Source organism: Lates calcarifer, linkage group LG6 (genome assembly GCF_001640805.2).
Source record: "Lates calcarifer isolate ASB-BC8 linkage group LG6, TLL_Latcal_v3, whole genome shotgun sequence".
Lineage (NCBI taxonomy): Eukaryota > Metazoa > Chordata > Actinopteri > Centropomidae > Lates > Lates calcarifer.
This window is the reverse complement of record NC_066838.1, coordinates 11,560,626-11,581,415: the sequence shown is the minus strand read 5'-3', so window position 1 is coordinate 11,581,415 and position 20,790 is coordinate 11,560,626. Positions and strand designations below refer to the sequence as shown.

The 20,790-nt window shown below is 40.8% G+C and overlaps 1 protein-coding gene and 1 long non-coding RNA gene across 2 annotated transcripts in view; both read right to left on the bottom strand.

Annotated features, from left to right (window-relative positions):
• The window catches only part of LOC127142561 (uncharacterized), a 34,722-nt gene extending 22,662 nt beyond the window's left edge, over positions 1-12,060 (bottom strand). The window contains exons 1-2 of the long non-coding RNA XR_007813398.1: positions 11,933-12,060; positions 8,035-8,180 (exon numbers count right to left, since the gene is read on the bottom strand). This is a non-coding gene — a long non-coding RNA (uncharacterized LOC127142561). The remainder of the gene's footprint in view (positions 1-8,034; positions 8,181-11,932) is intronic.
• Positions 538-7,631, bottom strand: LOC108876539 (PPARGC1 and ESRR induced regulator, muscle 1). The gene is made up of 4 exons (XM_018666126.2): positions 7,516-7,631; positions 3,091-6,984; positions 1,946-2,062; positions 538-1,365 (listed from the first exon to the last, which is right to left on the bottom strand). Exons 2-4 carry the CDS (start codon positions 6,977-6,979, stop codon positions 1,253-1,255), a joined length of 4,119 nt encoding a protein of 1,372 aa, XP_018521642.1. The 5' UTR covers positions 6,980-6,984; positions 7,516-7,631; the 3' UTR covers positions 538-1,252.
• Positions 12,061-20,790: the final 8,730 nt, after the last annotated feature.

The following is a 20,790-nucleotide window of genomic DNA, read 5'->3' as shown; positions in this document are numbered from 1 at the left end:
TAAACTGTCAAGATAATATTTATACATGAAAAACTGTGACAGACAACAACAAACATGAATGATGCACACCTTTCTGGACCATAAAAGCCAGTAGGAGTCTGTGTGGCGGAATCAGTGATATTTTGAAATGGATGACCCAGTCTGAAATGCACTATTTTTCCAAATTGCATTTAAAAAATCCAACCAGCTGAGTCTTTACACTGTGAAAAACAATAACAGCTTCTTGAGTTCTGCTCCACAGCAGGACACTTTATTTTTTATAGCTCATCTTTGCCATCTGCTGGAGAAAAATATATATGTTTCTTGAAAAAAGACCTCCTCTGAATACTTGGCAATAAATACTAAATAGGGATATTAATATTGTCATTTATTATGTTGAACTAATTATTTGGATAAATGCTACAATTAAATCAATTATAGTAAATTATTTAAAACCTGCAGCTCACACAGCTGTTCCAGTTCAGGTTCATACATGAGTTTATGTCGCCCTCTAGTGTTTGAAGAGTTTCACCTACAAGAAAAAGAACACAGGACACAACCCATAAATGCTATTTACTGTAGTTAAACTGGAGGAAATCAACAGCTCACAGAGCAACCCATATCAAAAAATACTGTACAGTCCTCATGATTACCATCATGAAAATAAAATGCCCTTCATAAAATAGATTTTTGATACTGGCTCAGAATACAGTCCCCCAAATGAATTACACAATTACAGTTAAGGGTGTTTTGTTAAATTGTGATATCGCAAAAATATTGCAGCAGATGTGATCTCATTCATTTTATAAAATATTTCCAGTTACTGAAAATATTCAACAGTCTCTTTGTATAAAAGTTTCTGCTACATAAAAGTAATGTAATTGAAACAAATATACTTAAAAACCACCTTCCTAAATTCTTTGGGCGCCTCAAGTTAATCCATTTATCACATCCATCTAACATCTCTGTAAACCTGCTGCTGACTTACTGAAACCTTATTTACAAATGTCTGAACCCTCTATTTGATAAATACACATGCCTCATCTTGCCTTAAAGGAGCAAGAGTTATTAAATGAAACCCTCTGCCTTTACCATTCTTTGGAGACGTCAGTGGAACTTGAGGTTAATAAAATGATTTTAGTGCAAATGTATTGTGCAAACATTTAACAGCACATGAAACATTTGTCATTTTCCTAAACAGACTCGGGTCCTGCAGCCATTCATATCAGGCGTTCACTGGAAAATTGATCATTTCAATGGTGACGCAGAGAGATTAACACTGAGATGGGGCAGTGTGCAGTTTTGTCGAAGTGGCTGCCGCCTCCGTCTTGACGTACTTCCGCAGGTATCGGATTGCTGACAGAGCACTTACGTTTGCCAGGAGAACTGTGCAAGAGTAAAATACAAGTGAAAAGTGAGTCATCATATCACTCATAAGACTTGGCAGCGCAGCACTGAATTTATCCATTCAAATAAAAAGTTCACTTTTCCTGAAGTTGATTTTGTTTCATAACTTATTTGATTTTACTGATTTTACAGCCTTGGAATATCATTTAAGGTCAGAGTCCTTACAGTCCTTAAAAAGATCAAATACGATTATTTCAATATGAAATTCAATCAAATATAACACAAATAGAAACATGACATGCAATATCTGTATTTAGTTCATTTGCAGTCTCTATGTATAAAGTCGTATATTGCTCTTCTGTTAATATTTTTTATTACATTGTCATGTTTATACTGTTGTGTATATTTTTTATAGCCTTATCTTGTTTTTATTTTGCCCTTACTTCTATTTATGTCTTTCTGTCTTTTTCAACCACTTATGCTGCTACAACGATGTAAATTTCCCCATTGTGGGACTAATAAAGAATTATCTTATCTTATGACAGAATAAGCAACTACTTTGTAATTTTAGTCTTAAAAGGTCTTATATTATAGTATTACTATATATAAACATACATACCAGCCTTCCAGGCATCTCCAACTTGTGGGTTTGCAGTCTTCAGCACCCATGAAGCAAATGCGATACAAACTAGACACATATCTGACTGTCTGAGAGGCAGAAAGGAGGCATCCAGCCCTTCAAAAATAGAAACAGAGTATTACAAAAAATGTTTTAAATCATTTAGCTGTTCATACAAATGCAATAAACATGATGAAAGCAACCATGCACAGATCCACAGAGTCCAGTGGGCAGTCAGGGGTATTATAATTGGCATTAACACACCAACAGCTGAACACAAGCCCCCAGTAATATGTTGGGACTTCCTGTTCTGTCACACTGTGACCTGGTCAAATCCCAGCACCTGCACACATTCCAGACTTGCAAATACAAGGCTGCTTGATGCTACTGACATGTGTAACTGCGACTCAAGTGGCCTTAGAGATAATCCATGTAAGTAAGTGTTGAACATTAGATGCCATAGTGTGCTGTGAGTTCATTTTAACTTAAAGTTTATTAAGAGGGATTTACATACACATGTGGACTACACAAGATGAGGTAATTTGATTTCCCTTCACAACCAAACATAAATTACAGCACTCCACCTGCCGATTAGAGAAGACACTCATTGAGTGAAGTCAAGTTATCACGTACAACCATTCCTCTTGGCTTTCACCACTATGTGCCTGCAGTCCAGTGAGTGTCCTCTGACAGCTGAGGTAAGAGAGTCCGACCCGGTCATGACTGTAACAGCTGACTGAGTGGATAACATATCTTACACTACAACTCCACATGTGAGGAAAACAAAGAGAGCTTAACAAGAAGAGGTCAAATACTGTAAATACATTATTTTCAAATCCAGCTGAGGGAAAAAATACACCTGGAGCATCAGAAACTTTTCCTGGATGCTTCCTAGGTTTTTCCACCATGCTCCTAGTTGTTGTAGCCTACTCCATCGCTATCACTATGGTTGCTCCCATACTCAGCTCTCGCCAATCATTGCTGAATGATGTGCACCAGTACAGTGCAGAATTTCACTACAGGTGCCACAGACTCCAGCAAAGGACTCATTTCACCTGGATATTAATCCACAATGACTGTTATAGCAGATGTTAAAACCTAATTCTTGTTTTTAATGATGCATTATTGTGTGAGACTGGACTTACTTGGATTTGCAACAGCTGTCTGTAAGTCCTCATATCTGAAAGGCTGCTGTGCTTGTTGTCTGGAGATCCTGTCCTGAAGGTGGTAGAGAAGAGGATCAGGAAACATCACATCTTGATTTCCCAAAGCATTATTGGAATAAACTCTCCTTCGAAGGGATGTGCCACTTTGCCTCACAGGTACATGAGACAGAGAGTTTGAAAGAGTCTGCCTCTGGACTGTAGATGCAGTAAAATTAATATTCCTGAAGGAGAATGTTGTTTTCCAGAAGAAATTCTGTTTGAGGTCGCTATCTGTGAAGAAATTGTCATAAACATCTGTAGAAATCTGAGATGCGCTTGCCTTACGGCTGAACCTAGACACCACCCTCACAGGACTGCAGTTATCTTCTTCATCAGATTCAACAGAAGAATCATCAGAAGAAGAGGACGCAAAGAAGTAATCATAAGCCTCAGGGAACTGTAGATTTCTATTAGCAGAGCGAGAGAAGGAAAAGATAGGAACCAACTCGTCTTTGGCCTGATCATCTGCTGTGATCAGAGGGCAGAAGAAGTTTTCTGTATCAAAATCAGAGAAAAAATGATCATATGTTTCAGGGACAGAATTTCCATCGGTGTAGAAGGTAGTTATGTTATCTGTGGCTGTTTGGCTGGGTACTGATTGATTTCCACCAAAAAGGTACTGAAATATATCCGTAAGAGAGACTCTGTAGCTGTCTGTAAAAGAAGAAGGTAAAGAGTCCATAACTTTGTCTTGCTTGGGTGTATGTTCAGCAGGAAAATATTGGTCTGATACTCCTTTGTCTAAGGTTTGTAAAGTTTGGCCTCTCCATGTGGAGCTGAGAGACTCAGACTCAAGGGCATGTAGATTGTGCACACTTACATTTTTAGAAATCTTTCTGAGGCTTTTTTGAACAGCTCCAGAGAGGACTGGTTGAGAAATGTCACTCATAGATGTCAACATCATATTCTCAGGGTAAATATCCGTACCTAGGCTCACCGGGACAGGCTCACTTTCCCACATAACACTTCTTGAAGAGGAAGAAGCGATTGCCATTGACTCTACAGAATTAGGAACACTGGACATGCACTCATTCATTTGCTCGGGCTTGGACTCGTCAATTTGCGTAAAAAAGCCTGAATCAGTTGTAGCAATCATGCTGGTCTCCTCGCTTTCTTGCAAAGGTGGGAGGGAGATAGGTGTAGCAGCTTTGCTGATCATTCGTAAACCCAGAATGTCATTTATTGTCAGCTTCTCCATTTCATTCCAAAAAGAAGACATGGCAAACACTGAATGTTTTGGATCTGGAGCCTGTATAGGTTTGCATTCAACCATGGATGCTGTGACAGCATTTTCTGGTCCACCCAAAAGATCACATTTCGATTCTGTTGAGTCATTTGATTCAGACTGGCTTTTGGGTCCAGATTTAGCATCTCCTTCCTCATGTTTTGCCAAAATGAGTGGGTTTTTTTCTCCTTGACTTCCAGAGTCATTTTGACCAACAGATGAACAAAAACTTCCTGACAAGTCTGTGATATTTTCGTTTGAGAGTGACAAGACAGATTCTGTGTCCAGAGTACAACAGGATGATATTGGTGTAAAATCTGAAGGATTTGTTATTGAGTCTACAGACATGGACAATTTGGTTTCTCTCTCACTGCTGCCTGTTAAATTAATTTCGCCAGATTGGCAGGGATTACTGCCATAAACAGCCATTGTTTGTGATGCTGTTAATTGTGCTCTCTCAGCTGTTGCATTTTTCTCTGATAAAATGTCTAAATTAGATAAAGGCTGAACCTCCAGCAGACAGTCTTTTTGCTGTACTGTATCTGAACTGGAGGGACTTTCAGAAAGACAGCTTTTATCAGGGGATGAATTGATACAATCTGATGTTAATTCAACACAGGCCACTTTGCTGGAAACCTCCTCTGAGAATGGACAGGCTCTGGTTTTGAATTGCTGGGATTTTGCACTGAAGGCATGACTCTTTTCCAGTGTAGAGCTATATTGGTCTGTGTCGTGACAGTCAATTTCCAGTTGTTGTTGGTGCTCAGCCTCTCTTTGACACAGTGCATGGTTGTCTCTGCCAGAATTTCCAGCCTCTACAGCCAGGACTGACTTAGCAGCGGATAGTTTGTCATTTTGGCTGACTTCCACAGCGGGATCATTTGACTCTGGGCTTGGTAAAATGCTGTGAGTTATTGATTTGACCTCTGCTGTACAACTTTTTAGATTTTGTTCATTTTCACAACCAATGATGGAATGATTCACTTTATCAGGCTGTTGGAGACTCTCTGCATGAGTGTCCTTTCTTTTAGTGTTTGTTGTTTCTCTGGCCATGTCTGATTTACCATTTACACTGGCAGGTACTGAATCTGGCAACCAAGAATATCTATTCAGTCTAGTTAATTCCTCAGATTGTAATTTGGCACATGGCTGTAGATTTGTTACCACAGTACTGCTGTTCTTTGCCACTGACATTACACTGTCATCAGGTTGACTCAACAGGGTTACTGACATATCATCAGGTGCATTATTTTCAGCTGAGCCTGTTGCTTTATACCTTCCCTGTCTAACTATGCCCTCCGGTAAATAGTGGTAGTGACTGTCACATGGAGGAACAGTGTGAGAAAGATCATTTGCTTTTATCTCCCTGGCAGATAGCTTCACTGGAAGATTCCTTGTGACTGAATATAAAGAGGGCACAAGATTTTTTTGTGGTTCATTTAAATAAAATAAATTCACATCCTCAGATAAACACAGACCGCTTCCTCCTCTCCCTGTATACTGCTCCTCCTCTGAGTCACTTGGCTTAACTACAACCTGCCGTTCATATCCATGCACACTCTCAGCTGGCTCAAAGCTGAGTCGTCTCTTCTTCCTTCTCTTCCTTTTGATAGAGGCAGATGGAGACGATTCTTGGCTTGGTGATTTGTTTATGCTTGTTGCGTCTAACTGTAAAACTGTAGGGTTTTGTTCTTCCTTCCATTTAAAATCTGTCACCGCTTCTAGATTACTGGGTGAATTATCACTGAAAGTTAACTGACTTGTCAACATATATTCTTGCTCAACATCCTTCAGAGGTGTGTGCATTTCCATCTTCATCACTTTGTCTGTGTGAGGTGTTGTTCCTGAGCAGACAGCCCCATCCGGTGAGTCATGAGACTGATTACACAGTGTTACCTCATTTACTCCGGTTTCTGTGCAGGCTTCCTCTCTAATGAATAACTCAGGGTAAGCGGATTTGTTAGTCTTGAGCGCCGATGTACTGGCTGCAGGTTCAGGGGAAATGGTGGAGCCAGGCTTGACTTTTTTCATTGTGTTTATGTTGCTGATGGTGTCGACAGGCCTCGTGGTCTCTTTGCCAAGTGCTGTTTCACCCCTGGCAGACAGAGAGTTTAACTTGGGGATGTTTTTTGGCAAAGTGCTGATGCTGGATTGTTGCCCATCACTACACTGTTCCACCTCCAGTACTGCCTCTCTGTTTTTTCCAACTTTCACTTGGCTTGGCTCAGCAAGTCTCTCAGCCTCTGTGAGATTTTTCAGCCTTTCAAAGAACATATTGACAGACTGCAGGTGTATGTCCTCCTCACTGCCCGAAAGGACACTCTCCATTCCACCGACGCCATGTTTGCTGAGGTAATGCTCCACAGGAGACCCCTCACAGTCTGGGGGGCCGTCAATGGGGCGATCAGCCTCTGAAAAGCCTGCTGTTGCGGTGGCTTTCTGAACCCTCTTAGCAAGTATGGACGCTGTATCATCCATGTCACTCATCCCCGAATCATCCAAACCTGCTAATGACGGAGGAAGCAGGTTACACTCTTCGCACTCTGCAAAGAAGCATTCCCAGTCGCGGTCACAGATCTCCACACTGTATTCAAAGTCCTCCATTTTGACTTTGAGGATAAAGTATAGGAAAAAAAAGGAAAATCAATCAAAAGAGTAATATAAAAACAGTCACTATTAAAAGTATTTTGATTTTTCACAGGTAATCTCAGCATCACAAAATTCTTCAAAATCAAAAGATCTTCTCAGAATAAGCACCAAAGAAACATACTTTACAAGCATGAATATGAAACCCTAAACTGCCATAAGATAACTAAATCACACGATGCATGATGACACTCATATACAAATTAAAATCAGCATGCTTTGTTTTTTCTATTGCATAAGATTTGCAACACAATTTTAAAAATGCAAATAAATTAAAAGCAATAAACTTGTTACAATATCTTTTTCTATCTATGTGATGTAATGTAGTATAATTTAATGAAAATCTCTTCAGGGCAGCAAATGGAAATAGCCACTAAGATAAAGCTATCACAGATTAAATTAAATGTAAGTATCAATGACAGTGAGAAGTATTAGTAATCTCTGAAGTTCTAGCTGTCTGCATACATATATGCACATCTTTTCAGGTGGCCTACCTGTCAGGTTTTAGCTGTGATCCTGGTCTACAGGAGGTGAGGGTCTAGAAGTCTGGAGTCTCAGCAGCATGTCCTCTGGTGGGCGTTCTTTAGCATGAGCATGCAGCACTGCAGGCCCCATGATTAGATAAATATAGAGCGGTGCTTCCGATCACGTAATACACGCAGTGTTCTTACGACAGCCATCTCACACAGAGGCATAACGTTTCAGGACTTTAAATAGACTCTCTACTAGCAAGCTGCCTAACTGGTTATAAGGTATTTTAAATTTTACTACTGTTTAATTTGATAAATACTAAAAATCTATAATAAAACTGGCCTATGTGATATTTATGTTTGTTTTATGCCTTTTTTACTCATTCAATATCATGACATTTCATCAAATGAGTTATAAAGAGCTCAAAGCCCAGTGCCCACATGCACACAGTAGTGTCCCTGGCAGCTGCTGCTGGCCCAAACAGCAGTCAGGTCATTGGCAGATATCGGGGTCATGCGATGTGTGTGTGAGTCAGCTGATACCTCACTGTGTGATGTCATGGGTCGACCGTGGATCTGAATCTTTCCCGTGTAATCTTTCTGGGCACTGCAGATGAGCCAGAAACACCAGGAGATAACACTGGAGCAGCAGGATGTGAGATTCATGTGACCCATCTAGATCAGAAAAACTGAAAGACAGACAAAAAAATCATGTTTAATTTGCTTGAGACAAATGAACATTGGTTCTACTTTGTAAAAGGGTATACTTGTGTTTTTCTTCATGTTGCTTCACTTGGATGTTTGATCTGGTGCCTTTACCACTGTGCAGAATATGTGTAAGATTTGACACTAGAAGGCTGTAATCATAGTCATCTGCTTTAAGATGTGTTAAACACGTGAAATATGAGCATGATTTGGTGATGTGGACACAGTCAATCATTGTTCAATGAGTGTGATGAGCAAACCTGAAGCCTGCTGTACACATAAACTGAGAATAGACATTTCAGTAGGAGACGTCTTGTCCAGCAGTTATACTTTTTGACACAGGTGGGATCATGTTTCCATCAACAAGATTAGGCTCTTATGCATCAGTTCTTGGAGTTAAGATTGAAATCTGTTTGGGCTCTTTCGCAGCAGCTAATATGATGGAACTTCATTCTAATTGTTTTCCATGTCAGCCCTCAGCAGTTATACTTTGGGGGAAAAAAAAAAAAAAAAAAAAATCAAAAAATCACAGTATGTATACATTTAGTAGAATTTTCAATTGGGGGGAGGAACAGATGTAGGGCAAATTTGTGAGGCAAGTAAGTATTTTTTTCATGTTTGGTGGGAATCTTCAATAATTCATTATTTGAGGCTCAACAGGTCAACAAGGACAGCTTTTGGATGCCAGATCATGATAAATCTATTTGACTGGTCCTCCTCCACTATAACCTCAGCTCTTTAAGGCTCACATATTTCTGATTATACTACTACAGGCTATCAAATCTGTAACTATAAAGGTTTAGGAGTTGTTAATCAATAGATTTGGCTCAGGTGCCCCGTAGCTCCAGGAGGTAAGTGGTCTGTTTAAGAAGTCTTCCCGATGAATTTAAGAGCTGAATAACCCAACTCAAACATTTATCTTATTAATGGATTTTTACTGATCAAGAAACCTCAACCTTAAGTATTTGAGGTTTGATTTTTTGTTATATATATACACACTTTCCCCAAAAGTTTCATGATTTTAATTATGTGTTTCTGCGGGTTTTAACTTCTTGCCTCACTACATTTGTGATCTTAACTTTAGATTTAACATATGCACGTTATATATACTTTCAAGCAACTGAAATTATGGCACAGATGTCAGACTAAAACCAGGGCTTATTTTCTGCTCTAAAGTGAAATCTACCATTAGAGAGACCAGCTTATCTGAGGAGGACTTGAGCCTTTGTTTACAGCTATCAGTAAGACTTAGTAAGGACAATGTGATTACGGGGCCATCCTTGCTGTCAAAATGTCACTGACACTAAAAGATATCAAGATAACCTATCAGCTCTGATCTCATTATCAACTGTTAAACTGCACTTAACAGATGCCTAATGTGCCTTAATTGCAGTTGAATGTATTGATTAACGATGATGGGGTCCCATTGGTAATTTGAACAAAAATCAGATGGTATACTTTACTGCTCACAGTCTTTTGTGACTACATCAAACCTGGTAAATCGGGCAGATTCTTCACAACAAAAGTCTCAGAAAGTGAAGTTAAGTTAGCGTCACAGAAATTAAATTTGGAAAATTCTTGCATTTGCAAAGACACGCAACACCAAGATTTTCCTTTACAGTGTCACTCTGCATTCAGAATTTGCATCTCACTCTTTCACAGGCTGTAACTACAGCCTTTATTTGCCTAATTTTAATCACTATAGATATTTATGAGAAAACAGACCCTCTAATTAGCCAAACCACAGCCTGGGCTGTGTGCCCAAGAGGGCCCTCTCAATTCATCAGCTGTGATAAAGGGAGACAAGCCAGGGCCTGTGTGGCTACTGCACCTGGGGCAGCGGGCCGTTTTGACACGGGTGGGATTTTGTTTCCATCAACAGGATTAGGCTCTTATGAGTCAGTTCTTGGAGTTAAGATTGAAATCTGTTTGGGCTGTTTCACAGCAGCTAATGCGACAGAATTTCACCCTAATTGTTTTCCATGTCAGCCCCGGCAATTCATCGTCAATTAAACAAAGCCCAGTAAACAGACGCATTCAGCACCAGCTCAGTGACATGATGTTTACACAGAGAGGAGTTTGTGTATGGTCCCGTTACCAAGCATCCTTGGTTGGTGGCATCTTTTGTGTCAAACAGGGGTGCAAAGTCTTAATTATAGCAAAATAAAGGGTAGAAAAACAGAAAATAGTAGACAAAGATTCCATTTTGGATCTTTGGAGACTGTTTGGAAAGCATACAGGCTCTTTAGCAATTTACAAATGCCACACAGGTTGAGCTGTTAAGCTGTTAAGAGCCACAATAATTTAGGAGACTGAGGGAAAAGGTACCTCTGTTACGCAGTATGTCGGTGTAATGATTAAAAACTGGAGTGCATTTTTAAATATATTAGTAATTACTCTCTCACTTTACTTAATAAGTAGTCATTGTTTGAGAGCTAACAGGATGTGACACAGCTTCTCTAATTGTTTTTCTCTTCACTAGAAATATGCTTCAGTATCAGGGTCCAAATCATCTGGTGTTTCATTTTATTTCAAAATTTAAAAGATGGGAATAGAAGGGCCTTCTTTTAACATAATAAATGAGTTGTTGCACACTATACATTTAGCTGTTTTATCTCACTTTATGATGCTCCAACATTCGTCCATTAAGTGTATGCATGTTCTTCTATCTTAATTTTATTTTCTGTTCAGTGATTAATCTGTCATCTCAACATATAAGGCAAGTTAACAAACCCACCCTCATAAATTAATTATGCTTACAGGGAGGGTCAGTTTATGTTTATGTACATGTATGTGAATTAAAGTCACTTTACAAAATTAAAGAACCACAAGAACTGAATACAGGAGACGTGCTATTTATTTTTTGTCATTGCTATTTCTTTACTTTTCTTCCAGAAATACTTTGCACGAGTACAACTGCTCTTACATATGGTAATCGGCTACTTCAAAACACCAGGAACTAGTCTAGTCCCTCTTGAGCATTTAAAATGCTCGTAGGTGCGGGCTACTGGTTCATCCTGTGTGAGAAGCAGAGAACGCCTGCAGGCACTCAAGGGGATTATGCATCCAGACAATAGTGAGATTTGATCAGTCGCAGGAACAAAACATTATTGTCCTCACCTGAAATGTCACCGACAACACAGCAGTATCAGTGTACCAAGTTGTTTGGGGACCGTGTCAAAATCCACCGTGTCGACTCTACATACTGTAGACTGTACATCCAGGCGTGCCGAGACTGCAACCTGCTTTTTAACGAAATGACCCCTGCACGGTTCATTTCGCCAGATTAGTCCCACAGGCCTCGTTAAAAGCATGGTTAGGACTGTGAGAGACTGATTTTAGCACCGTGTTGCATTAGTTTAGACTCGGAACGACGTACAAGACAGAGAAATGTATGCTGCGGACAGTTTCTGCGTGGAAGTGGTCGAATAATTTAATTTACTAAGTCCTCCCAATGTTTGTCAACTGTGGGGCGACCTCGACTGAGCATGCAGTATTTGATGTTAACCACAAGATGGCGATTAATAACCACCATTTTAGAACAAGCTGAGTCGACGCCACATGGAGCTAGACTACTGTCACACAAGGCTATTTGAAATTTAATGAAATATTCTTTTAAAAGACACGGTTGGTAGAAGTATTGAGATATTTCACTGTGGTAAAGGTAAATATGCTGCAGTACAAGTAAAAGCCCCGCATTCAAATTCTTGTTCAATGTGCTTAAAGCAGTACTCACCTACAGCAGACTGGCCTCTGTCCGGGTTATTTAACATTTTTGTACCATCATTATTGATACACTAACATGTTGCACATGGTTAAATTACACTTTAAACTATTAGGTTCTTCAGTTTTCAGAATGCATCATATTTTATAAAGGTTTAAATGTTTTTTAAGGTAATATCTTGAAGTCACTACGCACTCATGACGTGCTCACACAGGTGTTTTTACCTCTTCTAATTAGTCCCCCACCTGTACTGAGTAGCCCAGAAGTAAAAACATAAAGAAACATAAAATGGCGGTATTAGTGAAGTGAGAATCTCAACATTGTACTTACTGTAAGTACAACACTGGCAAAATTGTACATGGTTACATTTCAATACTGTAAATAGGGAAACCCAAGGCTGTGTTTACAGCAGTGTTTGCAACAAATGCACCTATGAACAATGCATTGAAAATGTGTTTATCCCATTTACTGATGGTTGATTGTAGTGTCTTTGTATGAGAATAATAGCTGAATAATATAAAATAAAAATGCTTAATAACTCATGTTTGTGTTTTGTATTCATGTAGACACAGTGAAATTATTTTTTCCGGACTTGAGCAGTGTCTTGAGATCTTTCTCTCAGGTTGCATACACCCCCAAACTCCACCGACTGAGCAGCCTGAGAGGCATAACCCAGGGCTTAAAAAAAGTCTACATCACTCAGATTAAGATATCACATTTAAACTTTTCCTAAATTTAATCAGATAATGAAATCCCTGCATCCTCTGCCTGTTGTTTTCCTCCACAGCCAGTAAACAGGCTCTACCTGTGCTGTAACCAAATAACTTAAAACACTCTTCTTGGATCACTCTTCTTGTCAGTTTACAGCTTTTATCTCTTCCAGTTCAGTCTCTGTGGAACTGTAAACCTCTCATTGACAACACAGTTTACTTGTATGTTTTCATGGCAGACTCCCTGTCTTTGATAGGAAACCAAACAGACTTGCTGAGAACTCTAAGGTATAGCTAAACTTAGAACTGCACAAAAGAGTCCTTCATTGTGTCCAGAGTCATATTTCATATTCACAAAACCAAGTCCCTGAATCTATTGGTTCCATCTCCAGTGCTTCCTGCCCCTTCACCACTAGGCATACAACCACATCATTACCCATTAGCTGGTGTCAAGGTATTTTTAGACCTCCAGACAGCGGGTCGAATTCTTCTTTCAGTTTCCAGCCTTAAGGCAGTCTGACTCCCTGCACACAAAACAATTTGGTCCATTTTTGCCACTTTTTCCCTTGAAGTGAAACAGCTGAAATGATTGTAAAGCAAGTTGGGTGAGACCTACACATTAGCCAAGCTGAACAATGTACAATTAAGGCAGCAGACACGTCTCATCAGCCTATGTCCCCGAGGTGTGGGGTGACCCTGGCTGACTCTGGTCTCTGTCTGTCCTGACCACATACAGCCCTACAGGCCTCTTCAGCTCAGTTAATTTGTGAAAGACAGCTGTTACTGTTCACTTCATCTGCTTTGAACAACTTTTATTGCTATAATGAAAATATTAACAATATGTTGTGGACTATGTAAATACATAGAATCAAAGTTAATTTACTTTCTTCTCCTTAATCATGATTATGAAACATGTTATCAATCAAAACTGTGATTAGTTAGATTTGATTATTCTCAAAAGCTTTTTGTTTACAATCATTTTGCTTTTCAAAAAGCACATCCTCAAGACTCCATAACAAGCTTCCAGTAACTTGAATATATTTGGACTTATTTGGGTCTATTTAGGGTTTATTTCATTGAGGTTTCAGTTGAGTGAAATGTTCTGGTTTGTTTAATCCTGGCAGGTTTGTGTTCACTCTCACTTGAAAATATTCTCCTTTCCTTGTCTCTGTCTCTGCTTCTCTGCAGACAGACTCCTGAAAAGCTGTTTACTCTGAGTTAACTATACGGCAAACCATGTGAGAAATCATTCTTCTCTTGGCGGACTCGGTGGGTTAATAAGTTAACTGAGGACAAAGAGCTGACAAGCTCAACACCACAAACTGTGCAATGGGCTTCCTTCCTTTGGCCAGGATCACTGGGGTTATCAGTGGCAGGGGAACAATAGGAAGTGGCAAGACCAATCACACTGCAGCACTGCCACTCACCTCCTGCATGCCTCCACACGGATCTGCAGAGTGCTGCTGGGAAACAGAGCTGTCTGTCCACTGTCACATGTAATACACCCAGGCTGCTGTGCTGTCACCACTTTAGCTGGCGTGTCACAGCATGACACAGCCCTTTGACCTCTCATTTATTACAGCTGCTCACTGCCTGATGCTGACAACAATCATGGCCTGATGCTAATGTCGCTACAGAGCACCTGTACAGAATGCATGGCCCACCAACACACATTAAAAAGTACTGGAGGTGACAGCGCTCTTGCCGCTGGCAGAATTATGACTTGCAAATACTTCCAGAGCTATTACACAAGTCAAGAAGGCACAAAATGTAAAGTAAATGTAAAGCATTCACTGACTAGGTGGAGCCTTTAGCAGCTTGTAATGTTACATTTGTGAACACTCTGATTATTTTCAACGGCTCTTGATTCGAATGAAGGGAACTAAGTCACACTTGGTGAGAGCATTCTTAGAATAATCCACTCAGTGTGAAATACATTTGGAATGAGTTGTGCTGTTTGATGCCGATTCATTCTGAAAGAGCAACAACCACTGGGGAAACTCTAACACTCGCCTGACCAATGGTGTAACTTCATCAGTCAGTCAGTCAGTCAGTCAGGGACAGACATTTGCATTTTAAGGCCTGGCCCTACTGTTGCAGTCCAGTCAAGAAGAGAAGAGAGCGACCAACATAGGATCCTTGAGAGAGTCATAACTATCAGCAGCTTAAGAGCCAGATATTTCCCTGAGGGCGGAGACCAAAAACAGAGCTAAATGAGAGTGAATGTTGGATTTACATTTGACAGATGGTCAGAAACACAATTCCAAATAAATTATGTTGCTCTGTACCTGCTGAATGTATACATAAGCAACTGTTGTAGCCAACTTGGCCAACCTTCACTGCTTGTCACCACAGACAAATTTGGTATGGGACATTTGAAGCTATGCCATGAAAATTAGCCAGACATCAGACATGTACCAAGTAATGAAACTATCTTATCTAGTTATGTTTATATTTTCTTGGTTTAAAATAATTCAATTCATGTTTCAGGCACCAGTTCAGCATCTGGAGAGATACTGAAAACATGAAGTACTAGGCTCATAAGTGACACCTTGCCCCTTATAAAAGTGTTATCTTTGGATTTGGGCTGTAACACGATCATGCAGTCACTTTTTAGGGTGTCTAATCTCCACTAAGGAAAGGGCGTACTGCACAGGTTGCAACCTTGTCAAAACCAGCCTGTAAATCACAGCTGTAGAGCACAACCCTGCAGTGCACGCCCTCAGGCCTGGAGTCTACACACACTATGTGTGAGTCAAGTGTCTGTCTATGTGTGCTGTGCCCTGGCTGCCCTCTGGATCTGAGTCAGCCAGCTGGTGAGAGTGGGTGTTGTGTTACTGAGGGCATGGGCCCTCCCCTGAGTAACCTCACTCTCAACCTTCTCGCAGCTTTGTCACTGGGCAGAATGACTGGAAGAGGGCACATATCCCTCCCTCTACAACAAAAAACTCTCCCATTTGTGGTTTAACAGACACATATTTCCACCACCAAATCTGCAGCATGTTTGCTTCCTGTTGATGTGGATCACCCACTGTGTTAAAATGACGCTCCCCTGAAACTCAATGCACAAGGTTATCAGTGGCTGCAAACAGAGCTTCAGCAGCGAGGTAAACTATAGAGTCCACCTCCCTGGTTTGTTTAACCACAGCTGATTGTTTGTTGCCTGACATTTGTTAAAGATGCGTTGCTTCGAGGCTGAATGGCACATTCTTGCACTGACACTTCAGATGTTTTTAACTCTTTTGCCATTGAGGTACGAGAAGACTGTGGATCAAGTAGTACTGAAAGGCAGCTAAATTAACACAACCAGTCAGTCAATGCTGGCCTTTGCCGCCTGAGAGTGTGGAAGAATTTGCATTGAGACCGCACCATTCACACTACAATACGGCGGGTCCCTGACAAGTGCTCCAGTGCTCGTCTGGGTCTAGGGGAGCACAGCTCTCCAAGGAAAGAGACTCTTCATCTGTATGACGCCAGAGGCCAAATGGAGAGCTTAGGTAACAACAGGGAAGTTGAAGCTTATTTGCTTGGTAGTTGCCATAACAGAAAAGGTAATAAGTAGTGTTGGCTGATGTGTTCCCCCTGGTTAATGAGGCACAACAAAAGCCAACGGTCAGAGGTCAACATTACCAATGCCACCAGCTCACTAAAACCTCTCAGAGCTACAACCCTTTCACACTACGGAATAATCAGTGCTGACTGTTGGGGCACATAGTCGGGCTTGTGCTGCATTCACACAATGTAGGCAGACTGGGACAGTAAAACAGCTGAACCAGCTACTTTTGTTATGTTGTAGTGAATGAGAGTTAATAATTGATTTAATTGAAGTGTAACTGCTAAAGCTCAGAGGCTGGTGTCACATGTTTCCCAGTGATTTGATGTGAAAACAGTGTTGCAGTTAAATAATCTAATGAGACCAAGTATAATCATAATCATATGTGAAAGGGTGTTATATATATATAAATTTGGCCTCTGATATTCTGTATGATATTATGCCTAATAATAGAAGAAAGTTGGAGATGGATTGGGAGTGACACAGGGATTTGGTAGCACTTAAAGGGGAAGTCCCCCAACTTTACACAGAAAGGTAAGTTTATTCATAATGGAGAGTATTAATAAGCCTGTAAAATGGTTGCATAATGTCTGGAGGAGCTAAACAAAATAACCCTGATGATGATAACCAGGGTTATCTCAGCTTTTTTTCATGAAAAGCTTGCATTACTGCCTGAGGGCATGTAGATGGATGATGTGGCAGGCAGGTGGAGTCTAATGAAGAGATGCTTTTCAAGCTCTATTATTAAAAGGATCTGTTTTTCGAGCTTGCACCATACATTAGTTTGGAGAATAATAGATGCACTTATAGCACATCATATGCATCATACGTCGCATTACATCATTACATGGAAAAAAAAACTGGGGGAACTTCACGCTGAATGGATCAGGACCAGATGTGAAACACAGGACCCTTTTGCTTTGAGAAAACAGTGCTAATCAATGATCCACCATACTGCCCAACTGAAGTTATAATATACAAAAAGGGATAAATCTTAGTTGTAAGGCTTTTGCCTAACATCAGTGATTTCCCGTAAGGCTAAAGAGGAAGCCAGGAGGAAGAAACACCTGCCAGCTATGGGCCTTGCTGCTGATGATGATGATATCACTGCTCTTCCTGGGTTCACTGCAAGTTTTCATCTAATCTTCTATGAATGTTAAACCACAGAGGACTGTAAGAGTGTTGTAATACTGGGCAACGCCCATGCAAACAGGCAAAATTTTCTGGTCTGCAGTTTTTCAGTTAATCTGTAATATTACATGTATGTGCTGTCTCTGTCAGACCCAGACAAAGGTGCTTTATGTTGCAGAATCATAGCTTTTTCACTCTGCTTTATTTCATCATGGAACAAATTACCGTAAGGTACTGTCACTTCTACCATGTGGTGTAATTTTTCACCACAAACACAGTTTTGCTTTGAATAATGTTGCCTACACTGTGTTTCTTAGAATAATTGCGGGAAAACCCACAACGGGTCTCAAAGGGTCAAAATGGTTTTTTACATGTTGGCACTTTTGACTCAAGGAGTTAGGGTGATGGGTTGTTGGAAGAAAAGGGACAACAAAGACCATATACTTGAGTAACTCTGCGTACTTCACAATTTTAATCAAACTACACAGAGCATGGCATGCTGGGAGAGAGCCTAACCCCACTGTAGCCTGGGAAAATGCCAGCCTGTCTTGAGAACTTCCAAACAATCACTCCTTCCCCGTCCTCTGCACTCTCAGAGCTCCCACTGTGTTGTAATATAACCTTAGAAGGGGGTACCAGGGCTGCAAGAGGTTAGTGCTGTCAGTGGGTACATTATAGTAGAAGCTGCTGGACCGCCACACAATATTACTAAATACTAGCTGTCGCTTTGAGGTTGCTGAGGTGAACTGCTCGGTTTTGGCAGGTGGGGAGCCGGGTGGGGCTTGGGCTTTCACAGTAGGCTCTGGTTGATTAAAGTGTTTCAGCACAGTGGTGACCGGTGGTACCCGACTGTTTGCCATGAGGAAACTAACAGCATCGTATATTACAATGATCAGCTGGGGCCCGTGAGTGTTCCCACAACAATCAGAACATGAGAAGGAGAGCATGTGGAGACGGAGATTTAAAAGGGTGAAGTCTTTTTTAATATCGTCCCACTGAAAGGATAGAGTCAGTCTCTGTCAACTTTCACTGGGTTTATGAGTTCAGAGCTTTGTTACTGTTAAGGCAGTTCAATCAAGACATTTACATGTTTTACTATAACCTGAGTGTGTGCAAGGTGTTTGTTATCTTGATTTCACAATTCCTATGGTGACCAAAAAGCTTAACTTAAACATAAATATAATCAATTTTTTGACATTTTCTGAAACAATGATGCTGACGTTGTTCTGGGATGACAGTGTGTAAAAAAGATAAGTTGCATCTGAAAATAGACATTAGCAAGACACACACACACACACACAAAATGCAGTCCCCTCACTGGCATGCCATCGCTCAGTGATGCAGCGGTGGTCAGAGTCAGACAACCCTGTCTTATAGAGATTACTTCTATATAGAGCTAAACTGCAACAGCAAATGTATTTTGTAGCAAACATTATCAATGAATGGATTATGCTCAGAGGCTGTGGCGGATGACCAGTGCACAACAAGCACGACTGTCACAGAGCCTGTGGTTAGATTTAAGTAACAAAAGTGCTGTGGGTAAGTTTGGGGAAAGATTGTGCTTTTGGTTAAATGCAAATATACACACTCTGAATGAAGTCATGAATCCAGACCACAGTCTTTCCCTAACCTTAACTGTGTGTTATGAGTGTCTAAACGTAACCATAAAAAAAGGTAAAAATCCTCTACAAACAAATGCATATTGTTTCGCAAGATCAGATATTATGGTGTAAAACAAATATGTTGTCTGCGGACATTTTACCAATACATTCACTATCAATATTATTTGGGACTTGCCAATTAGATGAATTAACAACATATTCTCATTACATAAACAGAAAGTGGAATCTGGCAACAATTATGTTTCCTACAAACTGTATCTGAAGTCATTCCTGTGAGACAGCGTTTAACCAGCGGGTACTGGCATAACTTCTTTTCTGCAAAGTAATGCAATGGTATCCAGCAACACACTGTGTTGGAAAGTCAAATACATGCAAAGGCTCGTTATTAGATTACTTTGTAACATGGAAGGGATGATCTACTGTTTACCTGCCAATTAGAGTTATTTAGAGTTATTTTACCTCTGAAGTTGTAGAATCCCTCCTAACATTATTATAAACCACAGTTCAGTGATCAGAGATCTTTACCTCAAACCAGTCCTGGATCATATCTCATCATCTCAGTACATTATTTTCTGTTCCTGTACTGCGTTGAACTGATTCTCAGAATACACCAGAAACACACTTCCAGCTTTTACATGAGCAACGAGCATCATGAAATACTGACAGGTACTCCAGCTTTGCTTACAGTTTTAATACTTGTAACATTACATAAAAATGAGGAGGTATTTAAATGGTTGTTGTACAGATCATAGTGTACCACTCCTATTGCCTTTGTCAAATCAGACTTTTTTCAAACAAATGGTTTCTCCACTTGCAGAAACAATCTATTATTGAAGACAGGGACATGTGGGCTCAAGCCTGTTGGAGAGCAGTTTAGGGGACCTCTGCTTTCACTCGCCCCCACCTCTCAACTCCATCCCGATTTCACCTCAGGCCAGAGTGTCTCTTTTACTCCTGCTGTTTCACCTTCTCTTATATGACCGTCCCCTGTTCCCCCTGCTGTGGGCCAACCTGCCGTGTGAAGAACTCACTCTGTGGAGAGAGGGGCTCCGTAGGTAAGAGCGGCCCGAGGACGAGCTCTCCTGCCGGGCCGCGACACATGCTCACACTCACTGCCCTTTCTCTGCTGGAAGCTAACATCCTTCTTTTACAGACACAGGCACATATGCGAGCAAGCCGGCGCACTCTTTCACTCCCTCTCTCTGTCTCACACACACTCACACACACACACACACACAAGAAAGGAGTATACAACCTGTTGATTGCCATGTTTATGAATGCCCTGATGTTTTTTGTTTGCTCTCTCTGTGTGAGCTCTTGGGCCGCCCACCTGTTGCCATAAGGCTTATTATCACGGCCAAATGACTAAAAGAAGAATCCATAGAATTAAAGAAATACACAATATGACATATTCTAGTAGAATAACGAGTTGTGTTTCTGTATGTTCTTGTTCATTCTCCCCCTCTCTTCAGTCGCGGCACGACACAGTTGGGTTGGGTGGGGCGGGGATGACAGAAGCAGGACTCAGATATAGACGGCCACGCACTCAGGCACTTCCTGCTGCGTCTTGGTTTCAGTCTGGAGCTATTTCAAAGGTTATTGATGTGTCTGCCAACTGGGAGCTTTCTAAACAACTACCCTGCTGCAACAGGTTACAAGTCCAGCTTCCCGCTCATTAGGCTCTAATTGATTGTAATCTGGCCTTTGAGAAGTACTGGCCCACTATGGGGTTGTTCTGCACATGTGAGTGCCCCCACTGTCCCTTCTACTTGTCCACCTCACTCACCAGCAGGGTCTGGAGTACAGACACAATTGGCCCTCTCAGATGGAATCATTAAAGCGGGCGGGATAGCA

Bases quoted from the DNA above. Each gene is read 5' to 3' on its own strand.
- LOC108876539 (XM_018666126.2), bottom strand. From the start codon at position 6,979: ATGGAGGACTTTGAATACAGTGTGGAGATCTGTGACCGCGACTGGGAA. The intron at 2,063-3,090 runs GTAAGTCCAGTC...CTATTTTTGAAG, and splicing joins GACAGCTGTTGCAAATCCAA to GGCTGGATGCCTCCTTTCTG. The intron at 1,366-1,945 runs GTATGTATGTTT...ACTCTTGCACAG, and splicing joins TGGAGATGCCTGGAAGGCTG to TTCTCCTGGCAAACGTAAGT.